The sequence below is a fragment of the Aethina tumida genome, chromosome 2, assembly GCF_024364675.1.
Source record: "Aethina tumida isolate Nest 87 chromosome 2, icAetTumi1.1, whole genome shotgun sequence".
Classification (NCBI taxonomy): domain Eukaryota; kingdom Metazoa; phylum Arthropoda; class Insecta; order Coleoptera; family Nitidulidae; genus Aethina; species Aethina tumida.
In genome coordinates this window covers 15,552,677-15,572,712 of record NC_065436.1, presented here as the reverse complement: position 1 = coordinate 15,572,712, position 20,036 = coordinate 15,552,677, and the positions used below count along the sequence as shown (strand labels likewise).

At 28.7% G+C, this 20,036-nt stretch overlaps 1 protein-coding gene across 2 annotated transcripts in view; it reads left to right on the top strand.

Annotated features, from left to right (window-relative positions):
• The window catches only part of LOC109605875 (limbic system-associated membrane protein), a 217,699-nt gene that overhangs the window by 183,002 nt on the left and 14,661 nt on the right, over positions 1-20,036 (top strand). For both annotated transcript variants that reach the window (XM_049962694.1, XM_049962693.1), the window contains exon 6: positions 8,996-9,093. In XM_049962694.1, the coding sequence (XP_049818651.1) occupies positions 8,996-9,093 (98 nt within the window). The remainder of the gene's footprint in view (positions 1-8,995; positions 9,094-20,036) is intronic.

The window sequence follows — 20,036 nt, the reverse complement described above, 5'->3', positions numbered from 1 at the left end:
ATCTTAAGGCTTACTGTATCTTCTACTAATTCTAAGAATAAATTGATTATATTAAAAGTAATTTATTTTATCCATTTTTAGATCCATTATTAACAGTTACTATTTAAATTTTTTTAATTAATCACTAAAGTAACCTTTAAAATACTATAAAAAATTTGATTTTGAGGTTTATTAAATGTTTAAATATCGTGAATGCGCAAAAAAATTATATAATTTTAACTACATCCAAAAGGCAATTAATTTTATGCTTTCAAATATCTTATCCTAATTCATTTGAATATTTTAATCAAGTTTTTTGTCTCGCATCCACCATTTTTACAACTATTGTTAAAAATGGCGAATGCGCAACAAATCCAATAATTAGTTACTGTTAAACAAATTCTAAGAATAAGTTGATTATATTAAAAGAAATTTATTTTATTCTCTGTTAGATTCATTTTTACCAGATATTATTTAATTTTTTTTAATTAAGTAACCTTTAAAATACTATAAAAAATATGATTTTGAAATTGGAATAAGGAGCTTTTACTGTAAAATAAATTATGTATAATTTGTTTGTTCCACACTGTATATATTAATTTAAAGAACTGTAACATTAATTACTTTTTCAGAAATTGGATTTAGGTTTACAAAAAAATTAAACAACCATCCGAAGATCTCTTTGAGTTGTTACATTTAACTAAGGATCAAACCCTGTTCCGAATAAATTGTTCATTAATTCTCATCTGACTACTCAAACATTGATTGATTGAAACTTGGAAGTTGCCTTTCGGTTTATTCAGAGTCCTGAAACGCTGTGCAAATGTTTATGAAAACAAAGAAAACTTGCGAATAGTTCGTTTGAATGATACCACGATTTAAAGAAGGTTAAGCACGAACTGGTCGATATAAACACCGTTACCAGAAATGATAAATACACCATCATTGAAAAAATCACTTAAGCTTCTCCTTGCAAAAAGCGGGCACATTGTCGGGCGGGCTTCGCATCGCATATTTACAACGTTCATCCTTGGTGATTGTGTGTACTGGACAGGGAGGAAAAACTGCTGTGTGGATCAGCTTATCGGACTAATCGCGGCCCCGGGGAGCGGTTAGTTTGCGATATTCCCATCGAGGCAAAAACGGTCCTGATTTATAACTCTCATGTGAAGTAAACACTAACTAGGCAGGAACGCGGACTCCAGGTACCGCCGACCACTTGTGCGGCTTTTAATAAAACAGACCACTCTTTTGACTTACGATCCCCCAACGCCATCCATCACCCGGCCTTAAGTGATTATGATTGGAATTCGCTTCGAGCCCGGATTCGGAAATTTTCGGGGTGTCAAAAAAATAAAGCGGGGACGGCGTGTTTTACGCTGGCCGAGATTTACGATATTTATTTCGTATGAGAGAATATATAAAAGAAAATTTGTATGGAACTATTTAATTTCATGACTATTTATGTATTGTACGAAATGACTTAATTCATCTACGAACTAATGAACGAAAAATCAGCGAGTAAATCCAAGATTTTACAACAAATACGGACAAAGATCTTGTTCTTGACGTTGAAATGTTCCAGACAACAGACAATATAATATGACTTCTGCGGTGCCATGACTCGTTGATGTAACATTGTCGTATTTTATGACTCTACTCTAGGCACTAAGGTTTGTTCTAGTTTTTATAACGAACGTGTTTAATTTGTTACATGTAACAAAAATTATATAGTTTACAAAAATATTTTCATTTTTCAGGGTGGAAGACAATTTTATAATACTCATAATAATAATGATAATAATGATATTTGTCACAAAATTGGGATGGAACTTTGTTCCAAGAAATATTTAGTTTTAAGGATGAAAAATAAAAATTCATACAGTCTATGGACAGTTAAATTTTTTATTCTTTTATATTTTTCTCTACAGGGTACGTTAATCCCAGTGTAGTTAGCACGTTTCTTTTGAATTAAATTTAATCTTAATTTTACTATTAAAATCCCAGAAAAATATAGCAAATCAAGTTATAATTACCATAAAACTTTCAAATCAATAGATTTTTTGGTCCTCTATAAATTTCTACTGAATAAGTTACGTGAATCACTCGGTATACACACGTACAGTATTGGCAGAAAGTAGAGGAACTTTTTCAAAATTCAAATATGTTTATCCTGGTTATTATGTTAAAAAAATGTATATTGACAATTAACTTCCCTTTATAAATTTAACCATTACAATTTATACAATAAAAAAATAAACAGTTTAATTTTACTGATGATTAGTTGTTTTGGACTGTAGAAAGTAAAACAACTTATGCTGTTTAAAGTTTTATTACTACAAATAATTTGTAATTAGTATTTTAATTAATTCGACACTAATATATTGTAAAATTTCCATTATTATGAATAATTTTCAAACACCTTTTTAAATGGAAAGGAATAGATGATCAATAATATTTGGATCCATATTTTGTCAAGACTCTTGCAGAACCGTTAATAAATCTTGGTGATTACTACACTCTTTGTGTCTTTTTTGTTTTTCACTGTCTCCCATAAGTTTTCAATGAAGTTTGGATCGGGAAATTGAGATGGCCAGTTCATAACATTAATTTTTTCCCTAAAAAGCCACTGCTTCAAATATTTTGAAGTGTGCGTCGGGTCATTATCTTGTTGAAATTAAAGTGTTAGTGGCAATTTTTATCTGAATACGGTACCATATTGTTCCACAATATTTCTTTATATATAAAACAATCCATGATACCCTCTATTCAAAGGAGAGAACCCATTCCAAATCCTGAAAAGCAGCCCCATACCATTACCGACCTGTCGCCGTGTTTAACAGTGAGTTTGGTAAACTTTGGGTTAAACTTTTCATGAATAGATCGCCTTTCCTATAAAATCCCATCACTACTAACCAGATTAAACTTGATTTCATCACTCCAGATCGCTCGTTTTCAATCATTTAAAGTCCAGTGTAAAAAGGGACCTGGTAAACTCAACTCTGGCTCGTCTGTTCTTCTCTGATAGTAGTGATTTTTTAATCTGGCCTTCTCACATGAAGACTCCTTTGTAGTAATCTATATCTTACAGTTCTTGAAGAAACATTAATTCCAAGTTGTGTCTCAAGATGACCTTTTATTTTGCTGTAACTCAGGAAAGGATCTTTTTTGGAGAAGGATAAAATTTGTTTATCCTGAAAACTATTGGTTTTTCTTGGTCGACCAGTTTTATTTTTTTCTTCCACATCACCAAATCTTGAAAATTGTTGTAAAACACGCGTTACAATCAAGTGATATTAAATAATTTCGTTCCACGAGGTACTATATTAACTTAGTTTCTTTTGGTGTATACTATGAAACTAAAAATTATTGTGGGTTTTGTAGAGATTAGTGACATTTAATAAAAAGTTGCTCCACTTTTACCAGCCAAATATTTAGTTTTTTGATTTATAGCTAACAGAATTATTTTTAATACAAGAAATATTCACCGATATATTTGTATACAGTTTGTACTTAATTGATATAAATTATATTAAATTTGCATATACAGGGTGGTAACAATTTATGTATTTTTAAATTTTAAATACCCCGATAATACAGCATTATATGTCATAATCCATAAACTAACTTGAATAATTGGGTGACATATCCTGTATAAAATACCAACCATAGGGCAAGTTCAAATAAATTGTCTATGATAAGTAAGTCTTATTAAGGATACTTTGAGGGTAGATAAACGCCCCATCGAAAATTCCGAGTGCAAACTCGAAATTATATTTTTATTATTAACCAGTCAATTTAAATGATAATTAGGTTTAAATGAAATAATTTATTCGCCTAGCAGAAAATCGCGGGGCAACATTAAGGAGTAAATCATTCACGAAGACACGAAATTTTATTCAAAGAAAGTATAAAATATACATAAATTTTTGCAAGCTTAAAAGCGTATAATGGAACTCTCGCCTGTTACTAAATGCATTAAATGCAATGAATGCGGTCAGAATGGAGCTCGCAGTCTAAGATCATGTAAGATAGATTGCGAGAGTTGGTAGTTTGGGCTGGGTCCATGGCTGCTGGGCCCCGGTTGATCTGGAGAGAATATTAATTACTTAGTTAGGAAATAAACGTAAATTATTTTGCAACCGGGTGTAAATCTGTGCATATTCTTATTGTGTCCCACTAAATCACCACAGTTTTATTCCATAATTTTGTTGTTACGTGTACTTTCTCTTCTTCATCGATTTTCGAAACGTTCCAGACACATGAATATAAATAATATATTATGGAATACAAATTATTATATTTATTAGGCCGGGCAAAAAAGTGACTTCATTTCGCATGAAAATATGAATTTTTAAATTGGCTCAAAGGATTCTTTTCTTTAATAATTTTCAAATTGTCGGATAACTTTCAAGTGTTAATATATTAGAATTTAATTTGGGAATTTTTTGCTCCAACCTTTTAGTTAATGACAATAATTTTGGTTAGTAATAAATAATTAATAAACCAATTCAGATTAAGTTAAATACATATCTCATAATTGTTGGCAATTTACCAGAAAATCAACAAAATTTATAGTAATTGCATATGGAATAGCAAAACATTATTTCATATTTGTCAACGATTATTGTCCTATCGACGTATACACTTGTATATAACTAAAACTACGATTTGTCAAGCCACTCTATATAGACTGAGCTGGAATCTAAACTAACTTCGTGCACTGCCTCTGTTGTTTGCACTAAATATTGAATATTCGAATGCAAGATACATAGAACACAAATGTTTAACATGTGTCATTGATTTTAGTTTAGTTTAATAATATATTTTTATTGCAGCAAATATAAGTCAAGTCGTGATGATAATGTCAATCTCAAACATCGGATATAATACTGGGGAAACAAACACGAGTCAAAACGTAAATAATTTAGTTGTGTACAGTTCAAACTGCAAGTGATATAAATAAATAATCAGCATAAATATTGTATTTTAAAATATGGCCCAAACTACATTTACGTAATAATACACATTTTGGCACACGGAACATTAAAACTTTACGGATACGCCACGAAAATAAACAGTGGCCTAAATACTTAAAAGTCCAATTACCCTGTTCATTTAATTGAAAACTTTAATTCCGCTGTAAATGTTCGGCTCCATTACGGAGAATTTTGTGAAAAATAAGTCTGATTAAATAGGATTACTGTTAAAACTTGAAGGTCCGTTAGTTCTTATGAGCTCACATCGACGGACATTTAATCTGTGACATTATTGACGGTTCATTTACCTATTTTACTTAGTCCTTTTAATCCTTTTAAGTACTTTCATGTCATAAAAAAGTAACACATAAAAAATAAATAATTATATATATATATATATATATATATATATATATATATATTTATAAATGAAAGGTAATTGATTGATTCAAGCTCTCTTAACTAATAGATGAATAGAAATGCACTTTTCCTGTTCAATTAAGGGGAGTAATGGTGAATTTAATTTATATTGACAAAAATAAAAGTCACTTTTTTCTTCTAAAATCAAATTAGTGACCATTTTATTTTTATTTTTATTTATTTACAGGATATATTTGATTTAGTTACTCTAGTCGAAAAGTTTTTTATGAAAATAACCCTTAATTAAAATATAAAATACGTTTGTCAGTTGCAACATACATCACTTTGAAAGTAATAAAAGCAACAGTTTGAATTTAAATAATAAAGTAATTGAAATGTATGTGACATTATAATTTTAGTAATTACTAAAAATAAATGTCAATTTGCTGGACTGGCGAAAATATATATATACTTCGTGTTAAACATTAAAATACATAAACACAACTGTACAAATGAAATAGGTTATGACAGAATTAAACTGCACGAAATAGATCAATCGGTGCAAAAAAAATTTAATTATGTAAAAATTTCAATTTTCGCCGCATCAGTGCATAATTTTCACTTGACACATTTTTAATTAAATTTTAAAAGTTGCCGCGCGTTAGTTCTGTGTCAATTAAATTTAAATTACCTACTGACGAGTTCTAATATGCTTTACCACATAACTGTGGATCGATATATTGTTTCCAGTCAATTGTATACAATACAAAAAGTAATAAATTTATAATTATAGTAAAGCAAATAAATAGATTAATTATTTGTTGAAAGTATTGTAAATTTATTTATGTTACAAATTTTTCTACAAAATGTTAAAATATATTACATATAAAATGTCAAATGAATAGAACCATTGAAAGTTAAATATTTTAATGAAATCCTCGGCTAGTGTATTTGAAATCACATGAGCACCACATATGTTATTCAAAATGATAGATAGTAACGTCGTTACACCCCATGTGTTTGTCAGTGGGACATCAAAAGACACGGAAAAGGTTTTAATGTATAATAAAAATTCAACATTTCTGGAATACGCTTTATGACATGACGCGGTTACAGGTTGATGTTGCTACGTCTCTTAGATAACCAACCTCATAAAGAAGGAGACTCATGCGCTAAATATTACTTTTTATATTCAAAGCGTATTTTTAAAACGCATGCTAGTAAAGAAATAATGTGTTGTTGGTAGCATAATATTTTTTTATTTCTGTCTTTTCTTTTGTTTAAAGTGCTAATAGGAAGCTGTCCGAAATTTATATTTCCTTTCATGGGATGCGTCACATAACTTTTCCATTTTTATTTAAATTCTTTATCATAAATATATTTAATATATTTTATCAATTTCACTTATATTTTAACTTATACGTATAAAAATGGTGATTACTTTACTGATTAATTAAAAAAATTTAAATAGTACCTGTTAAAAATGGATCTAACAGTGGATAAAGTAAATTACTTTTAATATAATCAACTTCTTAGAATTTGTTTATAGTAATTAATTATTGGATTAGTTGCGCATTCGCCATTTTTAACAACAGTTGTAGAAATGGTGGATGCGAAACAAAAAACTTAATTAAAATATTCAAATGAATTAGGATAAGATATTTGAAAACATAAAATTAATTGCCTTTTGGATGTGGTTGTAATTATATAATTTGTTTGCGCATTCACGATATTTAAACATTCATTAAACATCAAAATCATATTTTTTATAGTATTTTAAAGGTTATTTTAGTGATTAATTAAAAAACTTTAAATTGTAATTGAAATATTCAAATGAATTAGGATAAGATACAGTAAGCCTGAAGATAATAATTAATCAATATGGTTAAAAACTTCAATTAAATTGATTTTTTTTATATATTTGTTCTTTATTTTGTCACCTCGGAAAGTATGCCATATAAATTACCATTCCACATTCACGGTTTCTGTATTACTGTACATATTTTATTAATTTTTTTATTTTATTTATACTTTAAATAATGCTGAAAAAATAAATTGAGGGAGTCAGTTACTATAAGTAAATTCCAATGGAAATATTGAAAATAATTATGTCCTCCTTTATGTCAGTTTTCTTAATATATTTATTTCTCTTTTTATTTATGCGATTAACATCTCATTTTATCCATCATCACTAAATCAATTTGCTTCTTTTCCATTTAATAATACCAAATTTAAAAGAATATATTATCAACAAATGTGTATCTATGTAGCACATAATGTGATCACTACGAGATCTAAAATAACCAGATAATGTGTTAAACATTGAAAAAGATAAAACATGATTACTCCAATTTGGCTCAACGAAAGTCGGTGAATGTACTTCTAAAATAAAGAGCTTTCTTTACTAACATCGATATTTTATAATTTTTATGGCCTTTTTACTTCAGCCGCTAAAAATAATGTACAGAAAAACTTTTGTTTACCAAATGCAATACCTTTCGAAATTTTGTGAAGTGATTAAGTTAATGTAACCCAGATAACGTAAAAGATCAAAGAAAACTTTGTTTAGATGTGATGTGAATTTTGTCTTTTGAAATGTTCAACATTTTATCACTATTTTAATTTAAAAGATATGTCAATAAATTATAAAAAATATATCTTAACGATCTTAATGAAATGTCTCATATGTGTTAGGGATTTTGAAAGATCACTATTTTAGTAATTATTTTTTCTACACCGTTTAATATATTTTAATATTATATATTATAATAGAGAAATAGACATTCTTTTATCTCCGCTACTTGTCCAGTAATATACTAAAATTATCTTATTTTAATATTTTTTTTATAATGTAACAATAAATTCAGAAAACGAATACGTGAAATATAATTTTTATAAAAACAAGTATCCAAATTGACGTGTAATTCTATATCATTTCCCCTGAATACATTTGTACGTTCAATGAGAAAACAGGAATTCAAATATATACATGTCACATACTTCAGAACAGATAAAATCAAAACAGTATAAACCAACCCTTTTATATGTAAATTCAATCCCTTATTTTGAGCTTTATCTCAAAAGATCGTTTTTAACAAAAGGCCACAAACCACAGACCGCAAGCAATAAATAATAAATGAGGGGCACGTTTAGGCCCTGTATTGCCTAATTAACACTCTCAGTACTAACCGAATATCCGCTTTTATTCTCAACCATTTAAGATAAATTACTTATTTGATGTCATGTTTTATTTAATTGGTTCCTGAGGACAAAATAGTGTGCATTAAAAGGCACATTTAAATTACATTTTACAAGTTGCTACTTTCACCGTTAAAACACTTGTTAATTGAGATTACATTAGTTGATTCAGATTTTATATATAAAATTTAAAAGTCTATAAAACGACTTAAATTATAAGTATCAAAAATACATAAAAATTTGATGACAGTTAATCCCAGCGATTTAAAATTTCCATCAGGTTTTCATGTCATAAAAATATTGGATAACAAATTAAACTAGTCTCGTGTTTAACTAGACATTTTACGACCCAAAGATTATTATGCAAACCCGCCACTTTAAAAAACACATTACATTTTATATACCCATGCTGTACATGTATAATTTTTTCTTTCCGGAACGCGTCCGCATCGGAATACTAATGCGAAAATTTGTTGCAGATCCTCCAGAGATATCCGTCGAGAGGCCGGTGGTACATTCAGGTGAAGGTGCTGAAGCTCAGCTTGTCTGCATTGTCCACGGGGAAAGTCAGCCGGAGGTAAGTACAGATTTAATTAATAAAGGAAACTTTGTCATCTAATGCCCGACATGCGGCGCACTGAGATTTAGTTAATTGGTTTGTATTTTCTGCACTGTCTGTTACACTAAATTGCTAAATGGGGTGACTTGCTTGACAAATTAAAATTACGCATTGGGAATAATATATTATGGCAAAATATTTATTTAGCGTCGCTTTAAACGCACCATCGATTATTTTTTAAAAACAGGCCTTTAGATCGCAATAAATTAATGTGGAAGTAAATATTTAAAATTGGTATTTGGTAAATATTTTTGTGGGAATATGATAAATGTTAATTAAAATATATACTCTTGAGTTATCTTCCTATTTACGGAGTTATTAAAACACGTAAACAATTTTTATAATTAATTTATAAATTTAACATAATTATATTTATTATTTTTTATAATAAAAAATTAAAATTTTCAGGTAAATATGAGTTTATAAAAATAAAATTAAATTCTGTTTAATACCTTTGATAATATGTTTAAAGGATAATAAAGTAAGTGTTGTTTTGTACTACGTTTTACTTTTTATATATTCTATATAATTATTTTATAAATTTATATGTTTTTAATATATTTTTGATATATTACATATATTTATTATATATATATTATTATTATATATATATTTTATATATTTTTAATATATTTTTTGTATATTTTCTGTATGTATTTTATATATTTTATTATTTTTCTGTATATATTATATATTGTATATATTTTGTATATACTTTAAATATGAATTCTATACATTATTTGTATATTTTATATACGTTTTACTTTTTATATATTCTATATAATTATTTTACATATTTATATATTTTTAATATATTTTTTATATATTACATATATTTACTATATATATTATACATTTTATATATTTTCATATATTTATATATTTTAAATATATTTTATATACTTTTTTTGTATATTTTACGTATATATTTTATAAATTTTATTATTTTTCTGTATATTTTATATATTGTATACATTTTGTATATATTTTATATATAAATTTTATACATTATTATATGTTTTATATACGTTTTACTTTTGATATATTCTATATAATTATTTTATATATTTATATATTTTTAATATATATTTTGATATATGACATATATTTACTATATACATTATACATTTTATATATTTTTATATATTCATATATTTTTAATATATTTTATATAATTTTTTTGTATATTTTATATTTTTTATATATTTTATATATTTTTTTGTATATTTTATTATGTATTTTATATATTTTATTATTTTTCTGTATATTTTATATATTATGTACATTTTGTATATATTTTATATATAAATTTTATACATTATTTATATATTTTATATACGTTTTACTTTTGATATATTCTATATAATTATTTTATACATTTATATATTTTTAATATATTTTTTGATATATTTACTATATACATTATACATTTCATATATTTTTAATATATTTTATATAATTTTTTTGTATATTTTTTACATATTTTATATATTGTTTTTTATTTATGTATTTTATTTAATTTTTTGTATATTTTATGTATGTATTTTTATATATTTTATATTTTTTTCTGTATATGTTATATATTTGGTATCTAAATTGTATACATTATTTGTACATAATATAACTGAATAATAAAATTATTATATTATTAAGTTCTAAACGCAGTTTATCTATATACAGAGTATTTCATAAGTAAATTAAATATTTTAAGAATCTGAATCTTGGATTTATTTAAAAAATAAAACTTTGTATGAATGTCTGACTCAAACGTTCTGAAATATGAGATACTGAATGGTATTTTGAATATCAATATATTTAAATGACTTTAATATAAAGCTTCTATACACTATATTTTTAACTTCTTCCAATGTAGTTCGTGTGAGATTTGGACTAAATATTTTTACTTTCTTTTACAAAGAAAATTTTTGTCTAATATGTTTTTGAGGGCATATTTGTTGTATTTTTTGTTGAATACGATTTATCAGAATGTACTTTATTCTATAGAGTTAACAAAATAGATTTTGAGAACAATTACTTTATTAATTAAATTGCGGGATTAGTACTCATTTTAATAGAACTGTAAAATTAGCATATACAAATATTTTTGGATAAAACTCCCACTCTCCTTCGTAGTCAAATTTTCTTCATTGTATAGGATGCGATTCATGTTTTACAGGATTGTGAATGCAATTGTTAGGAATTTCAATTCTATGCTAATTTTTTTCGCTCTTTTGCTTTTATAATAACAGTAAAACTGAAATAATCTGCATAAATTGACAGTGTGTTTATTGTTTATGGAAGTTTTTGCATAATAGGGAGTGTGCAATGTATTAATTAGGTCACTTTTATTACAAATGTATTCTTCTGTCCATTCAATTTTAATAATGTATTCCGTTCACACAATAGTTGTTAATTATTATTTGACATGTTTTTTTTTTTCTTGCGTTTGCTATTGTTTTGATTTATTACTATGAAATAATTAGGATACTCGCCAAAACATATCTACTATTAGTTAGTTAGTTAACTAACAAAATAGAAATTAAAATTTATGTTTTGCACGTTAGCTGTTCATGCGGTGGGTCTATGAATGTTTATGTTCCTGCTTAAAAATACCAGCTTTATTATGAGCCAGACTTTTAATATTTGTTGAAACATTATTTGAAAATAATGTTAATTTTAATTGTAGTTTCACGTTATTAAAGTAATTAAGTTATAATTAATTACCGCTAAACATGAAGCTCTGCATTTTGTATGTTGATTAAACGTCTGCATCACCAGTTACAAGATTGGCATGTATTATATTAATTTTCTTACAGTTTTTTAATCCGCGATAAATATGCAAAATTCAAATATGAAACACTGGAAAACGCAACGCTATATTGTGTAATGTCAACGATTAGAATTATTTACATATCGTTGGGTCACTGCTTTCACTTGCAAACATTATTTTAAATTTTTTACACTCTAAAAAATTTATTATTTTTTAAAAAATTCAAATTTCAAATTTTTAAATTTAATGTTTTGTTTATCAAAATGTACAATATTCAAAGGACTACATCCAATAGTTTGTCAGTTTAAAATACACGTATACATATTTAATTTCTTGGTGTGAAGGGTTTTTTATACCAACAATACATTTTTTACAAAAAACTGTTTCATTTTATTTTTTATATTTTTTATATACAGGGCATTTCAAAAGTAATAGAAAATATATAAACAGTTAATTAATTAAGATGTTTGAGATTTTTCTTTTTTTCTTAAAATGAACCCAAAAGTCGCTCCCTTAATTATTTCAACTTACTGTACAATATTGACAGAAAGTAGAGCAACTTTAAAATTATATAAATGGATCTCGCCCTATATATGCAAATCTAATATAATTTATACCAATTATGAATACACTGTATACAAAGAGATCGGTGAATATTTGTTGTATAAAAAATAATTCTGTTAGATACAAATCAAAAAACTAAATATTCGGTTGGCAAAAAGTAGGGCAACTTTTTACTAAATGTCACTAATCTCTACAAAATCCACAATAATTTTTAGTTTCATAGTATACACCAAAATAAAATAAGTTAATATAGTACCTCGTGGAAAGAAATTATTTTCCAAATTAAAATCACTGATTGTATCGTTCTTTGAAGCCGATGAGAGAAAAATCAATATCACTCGATTGTAACGCATGTTTTACAACAATTTTCAAGATTTGGTAATGTAGATGGAAAAAATAAAACTGAACGACCAAGAAAAACTAATAGGTTTCAGGATAAACCAATTTTATCCTGCTCCAAAAAAAGATCCTTTCAGGAGTTCCAGCAAAATATAAGGTCTACTTGAAACACAATTTGCAATTAATGTTTCTTTAAGAACTGTAAAAGATAGATTACTACAAGGGAGTCTTCATGCGAGAAGGCCAGACTAAAAAAGCACTACTCAGAGAAGAACAGACGAGCCAGAGATGAGTTTACCAGGTCCCTCTTACACTGGACTTTAAATGATTATAAACTAGCGATCTGGAGTGATGAAATCAAGTTTAATCTGATTAGTAGAGATGGGATTTTATATGTAAGGTGACCTATTCATGAAAAGTTTAACCCAAAGTTTACCATACTCACTGTTAAACACGAAGACTGGTCGGTAATAGTATGGGGCTGCTTTTCAGGATTTGGAATGGGTTCTCTCCTTTGAATATAGGGCATCATGGATCGATTTATATATAAAGAAATATTGAGAAACAATATGGTGCCGTATTCAGATAAAAATATGCCACTAAAACTTTATTTTCAACAAGATAATGACCCAAAGCACACTTCAAAATATTTGAAGCAGTGGTTTTTAAGGGAAAAAATTAATGTTATGAACTGGCCATCTCAATTTTCCGATCTAAACATCATTGAAAACTTATGGGAGATAGTGAACAACAAAAATGACACAAAGGGTATAGTAATCAGCAAGATTTATTCACGGTTCTGCAAGAATTCTGGCAAAATGTGGATCCAAATATTATTGGCGATCTGTTGCTTTCCATTTAAAAAAGGTATTTGGAAGTTATTCATAATAATGGGAATTTTACAATATATTAGTGTAGAATTAATTAAAATTCCAATTACAAATTATTTGTAGTAATAAAACTTTAAGTAACATAAGTTGCCCTACTTTTGCCAGCATAAAACCAATAATCATCAGTAAAATTTAACTATATATTTTTTATTGTTTAACTATGTAATTGTTAAATTTATAAAGGGAAGTTAATTTTCAATATACATGCCAATCCTGTACTTTTGAAACACTATGTATATTTTTTTCTCAAATTGCTCCATATATGAAAAAGATTCTTTGACAATTAATAAAACTAAAACTTAAAAATAATTTCTAATTAATTAATTAGAAATACTTTTATTTATAAATTTACGTGAAATAATTTGTGTTGTAACCTATAATTTATGAAATTTTTATATTCCCTATTATTTTTTTTTTAATATTTAGTCTAGTCAATATTCGTTTTCAAAAATATGTTCACTTACAAACAATGACAAGGAAATTGATTATAGTTCCTCCGGCAAAATTTCCCATGCGAATATTCCAACTTTTATACCTGAAAATAATTTAAACAAATTTCGTATATTTGTAGTAACTTCTTTTATTAGTGCTGTTGTTTTCAAGATCATTGCTGAAACAATTGTAACGTTTTCATTTTACTTTCCTTATTTGGAAACGTCATTAGACAAATTTAAAACAATTTTTTAAACACTTTTTGAAAATTTGTTTATATCCACAAACACTATTTATGGGACGAAATTATGTGTTAATATCAAAAACATATTGACTATCGGTATCACAATGGTCGCTTTATCATCTCATTTTTCTTTCTACGTTCAAGTTATCGCATTGTTGACTAATTTGCATTGACATTTTGATATATATGTATATCTAATTGGGAGAGATTTACGAGCATTTGTTATCGTGGCTGTTTTTGACATTTTATGTAATAAATTTACTACACGTCGATATGACAACTGTTATGCGAACACACAAAAGAATCGTACCGACTCTATCAAGTAAATTCTGTATTTTGAAAGTGGAAAAGATAATAAATCAGACTGAGTGCATTAATTATTCTTATTTATTAAAGTTTTTCATTGTTTTATTAGTCATGAACGAAATGCCCTGCTAAACTATTATTAACACTTTACAAATTTATGAGGAAAAATATTTCCAACAGGTATTGTCAGCAGCGAACCTTAATTTAATATGGATGTAACTGCAAGGAAGCGGATGAAAAATGCGAAACAAAAGCTGACCGTAAATAAAATAAAATATTCAATGGTCTCCCTCGTAAATTGACTTACAAAGTGCAGCTAAAAGGCTTTTAATTCGCTAATGTGCATAATAAAACGAGCTCTAAACTAATACCAATGAAAATTTATTGTAGTAAAACGTCGGGACCATTTAAGCGTTTATTTGTCATCGCAAAGTGAGAATGATGAATCTTGTTATCCGATTATTGACCGGCATTTTATGGAACACATTTATCGCAGGCGCTGGACGCTTTAAATCACACTACGCAATGATACGGTGTCAACTTTTTTCACCGTCCACAATTTTCCAGGCGGAAATGATGTTAATACAGCACATATCCGGCTTAGCGTTCGCGTATTTGCGCATGAGCGGATTCTGATATCAAATTTAACCATTCTTCATGCATATTTTACGGTTGCGATCTATCATACACCTATTTTTTTGTTGTTGTTGTTCGGGTTTATTGATCGGCGTTTTGTTGGAATTATTTCCCTACGTTTCACTACCACGAGTGGCTAGCGTCTTCAGAGGTCCGATTTGGTTCGTGTCGCTTCGACATCTAAATGAAAACTTAGACTATTGATGTTCTAGAAATTTCGTTCAGTTCGTTGGTCTGTATTATCTGCTTAATAATTTGGGTGTTTTTGAGCACTGGTGTCCATATTTTATCAAGCTTCAATGCTTCTTCTTTTCTGTTGAAGTTGTTTCCGTGTTTATGGATTTCAATTGCTTCCCTAATCATTCTCTTGTGATATCCAGTTGTCGAGGCAAGCAATTATGTATTTTGGTATTTTATCTTATGATTTCCATCTAACAGTACATCTTCAGCTACAGCTGACTTGTCTGATTGTCCTAGGATGCAGTTTCGTTTGTGTTCCTTAATCCTAGTCCCTATTGAACGTTTTGTGGTACTGATGTATACTTTCCTGCAAGAGCATGATATGCGGTATATCCCAGAAGCTGTTTGATGGTCTCTCCTATCTTTGACAGATCTGAGACTGTGTTGAATCTTCCTTGTTGGTATAAAAACAGTATGGATGTTATGTTTTAATAAGATTTTTCCAATTCTATCGGTAACTTTACATATATATGGGTGAAAAGCTTTACCAATCATGGGCTCACTAGGTGGATCTTTATTATTCTCAGGTCTCATTGTACGTCTTATTTCTGAGCGTTTGTATCCGTTGGCCTATAGAGTTTTTTCCAAGTGTTCTTGTTCTTCAGCGAGGTGGTGTGTGGTACATATCCTTTTGGCTCGTTCGGTTAGTGTTTTGATGACCCCTTATTTTTGACTAGGATGATGGTTAGATAGTGTGTAGGTTTTCGGTATACTGTATGGTCTAAATGTTCACCCACTCTTTTTACTAGGACATCCAAAAAAGGTATTTGGTTCTCCTTCTCCAATTCCATTGTGAATTTGATATTGTTATGTTGAGAGTTTAGGTGTTTTAGAAACTGATCTAGTTTTTCTTGTCCATGTTTCCATATCATGAAAGTATCATCAACGTAACGATACCAAACAAAAGTTTTGTATTTGGAAGTCTCAATCGCTTTTTGTTCAAACTTTTCCATAAATAAATTGGCGATCACAGGACTAAGAGAACTGCCCACTGTTAATCATTCAGTCTGTTCGTAGAAAGTTCCTGTCAATGATTTCTTAAACATGATATCAGAAATATTCCCTCCAGATATAATGGATCTTTTCCGTACGTGCCTTACTGAAAGCTATTTCGTTTGGAACAACAAATTCTACGAACAGTCTGAAGGATTAGCAATGGACAGTCCTCTTAATTCAGTGATCAATAATTTCTTTATGGAAAGGTTTGAACAAAAAGCGATTGAAACTTCCAAACACAAACTTTCTGTTTGATATAGTAACGTGGATGATACTTTGGTGATATGGAAACATGGACAAAAAAACTAGATCATTTTGTAAAACACCTAAACTGTCAACATAACAATATCAAATTCACAATGAAATTGGAGAAGGAGAATCAAATACCATTTTTGGATGTCCTAGGAAAAAGAGTGGGTGAACATTTAGTCCATACAGTAAACCGAAAACCTACACACACCGATCGGTATCTACATAAACTATCGAACCATCATCCTGGACAAAAACAAAGTGTCATCAAAATACTAATCGAACGAGTTAAAAGGATATGTGGCACACACCACCTCGCTGAAGAACAAGAACACTTGGAAAAAACACTACAGACCAACGGATACAAACGCTCAGAAATAAGACGTACAATGAGACCTCATTCTAATAATAAAGATCCACCTAGTGACCCCACGATTGGTAAAGCTTTTCTCCCATATATATGTAAAGTTACCGATAGAATTAGAAAAATCTTATTAAAACATAACATTCATACTGTTTTTATACCAACAAGGAAGATTCAACACAGTCTCAGATCTGCCAAAGATAGGAGAGACCATCAAACAGCTTCTGGGATGTACCGAATACCATGCTCTTGCGGGAAAGTATACCACAAAACGTTCAATAGGGACTAGGATTAAGGAACACAAACGAAACTGCATCCTAGGACAATCAGACAAGTCTGCTGTAACTGAACATGCACTGTTAGATGGAAATCATAAAATAAAATTCCAAGATACACAATTGCTTGTCTCGACAACTGGATATCACAAGAGTATGATTAGGGAAGCAATTGAAATCCATAAACACGGAAACAACTTCAACAGAAAAGAAGAAGCATTGAAGCTTAACAAAATATGGACACGAGTACTCAAAAACATCAAAATCGTCGGCCAACGAACAGAAAGAAATTTCTAAAACATCAGTCGTCTAAGTTGTCATTTAGTTGTCAATCAGATGTCAAAGTGACACGAACCAAATCAGACCTCTGAAGATGCCAACAACAAATTGTTGTTCAACATCTTTATACTATTGTTTTGATTGAATTACCAGTGGCTGTCATACTGTGACACCTCAACATTTTTCTATTTGCTACCGCTGATATTACTAGCTCGTACGGGTCGTGAAACATCCTGAACAGCGACAATAGACTCACGTACTTTCCTAATGTGAATCGTACGTCATCCACTTACTGACTTTGCCTCGTTGAAAACCTTTTAGAAAAGAAATATTGTTTACGAAAATTACAAAAATATTTGCATTCGTGTAGCTGAGCACTCGCAGAAGCAGATTGCTCAGATAACTGTTCTATTACTTTGAAATTATGTTTCAAGCCATGCTCTAAACGTAATTTAATAGATAATAGTGTAGTTCCTCGTTGAAGGCGCATATTTGAACATAAAAGAATACAATAGACGTCACACTACTCTATAAATATATTTGTTTGATTCAAGCAGTATATCAAACAAGAGGTTATTTTATGGAAACAAATCAAATGTAGAATTAACAATAGCAAATTACAATTTGATTTCACCTACTGGCACCCGCAAATTGCGATACGATTTTTCGTAAAAATTCATTCCATTAATGCGATTACTAAATTATGAAACAACGCAATTACAAATTTTGTAAATCAATGAATGTAGTAAAAATTCGGTCACTGCTTGCATATTCCGACCCAAAAAACACAATTTTCCGCTGTTGTGAACAAATGCCAATGAATTATTACCTTAATATATTGGCCATAAAGTAAAAACTTTTTATTGGTGTCATGGAGTGTTACTAAATGTGGGTAATAAAGTGTGCAAAATTGAGTTATTTATTCGGGAGCGACTTGCCGAATAAATATAGAAAAAGTGCACAGGCCGCATAAAAAGGGTCACAACTTAAATTTGGGACTTGATAAAATTATATTATCTTAAATCATTTGCGGTGAAAGCTGTTTTAATGATAAATGTGTAAAATAAATCAATTATTCTATCGACATATTAATATAATTTTAAATTGAGCCCCATTAAAAACTTAGTTAATGATTCAAATCAATTAACTAGTTTAATTCTGAGTTCATTAACATCCCCTAATTTACATCCCGCCGTTGTTACAGGCGTTTTAAGGCAAACTTTGACATTACTAGCTCCTACTATAAACAATTAAAACAGGAAAATAGCAAGCAATTTAAAAAACAATCTACGAAGCGATTAAGAAGGGGGCTGGGAAGCACGTGTAAACTGCCTTGGCGAAACAAAGCACACTTTGTAGCAACAAAAAACATCGTTTTCATCTATTCTTTGGCCCTTCCTACATCCACAGGACCGGCGGCTATAAAGAATGGTGCTGTGTTTATTCGTTAAATCCGCAAGTTGTGTGTTTCTTCCAATATGTGTCGCGTAATTGAATTTTGCCACAAGGAAATTAAATACGTCACATGAACTATATTCTGTGTTCATCAATTTTATATAATGTATAACTGTTGTTATAATTTAAAAATCATGTTGTATGATAAGAAAGGACATGTAGGGATGGATGTATTTGTCTAAAATATTAAAATGTTTCGGGTACATAGTCTTCAATTTTTCATCCCCCAAATGTATTATATTTCTCACGGCATTTATAAGAAATTTATGTGGGGAAAAAAGCTATTTTTATATAGGCAGTAGTAAGTAAGAAGGTAAACAAGGGATAAAACTCTGATTTCTTGCAAGTCTAGACTTCTATACTTGAGACTTCAAATTATTAGGTCTCATGAATTTAATTGGATAACATCGGATCTTATACTACAAATCCGATCAGATTATATTCATACACTTGCAAAATTGGAGGCAAATTTAATGTATGCAAAAACTGATCAATAATCAATAATCAGGGTAAGTTCAATAAAGTACATTTCATATATTCAAATACTGTCCTTTTCATACACCATCACACCTCCTTAGCTACATATAACAATAATATAATAAAACAAATTTCAATTTAAATATACGTTAAACACAGATTCGACAATGTAACACAATTGCATCAAAGTGAGCAGAAACAGAGAAGCAGAGAGACGAATATGATGTGAACAACTGCAAATAAAAGTTTTTTATTCGGGGAGCAACAATGAACGCTTGAAATATTCCGGAAAACGTCGTTTACATTCAAAAGTAATATTTTCTCTTATTAGAGTCTGCATGGAACTTGTTGTGGAAAAAGTTGCATGACAAAATTCCGAAGCTCG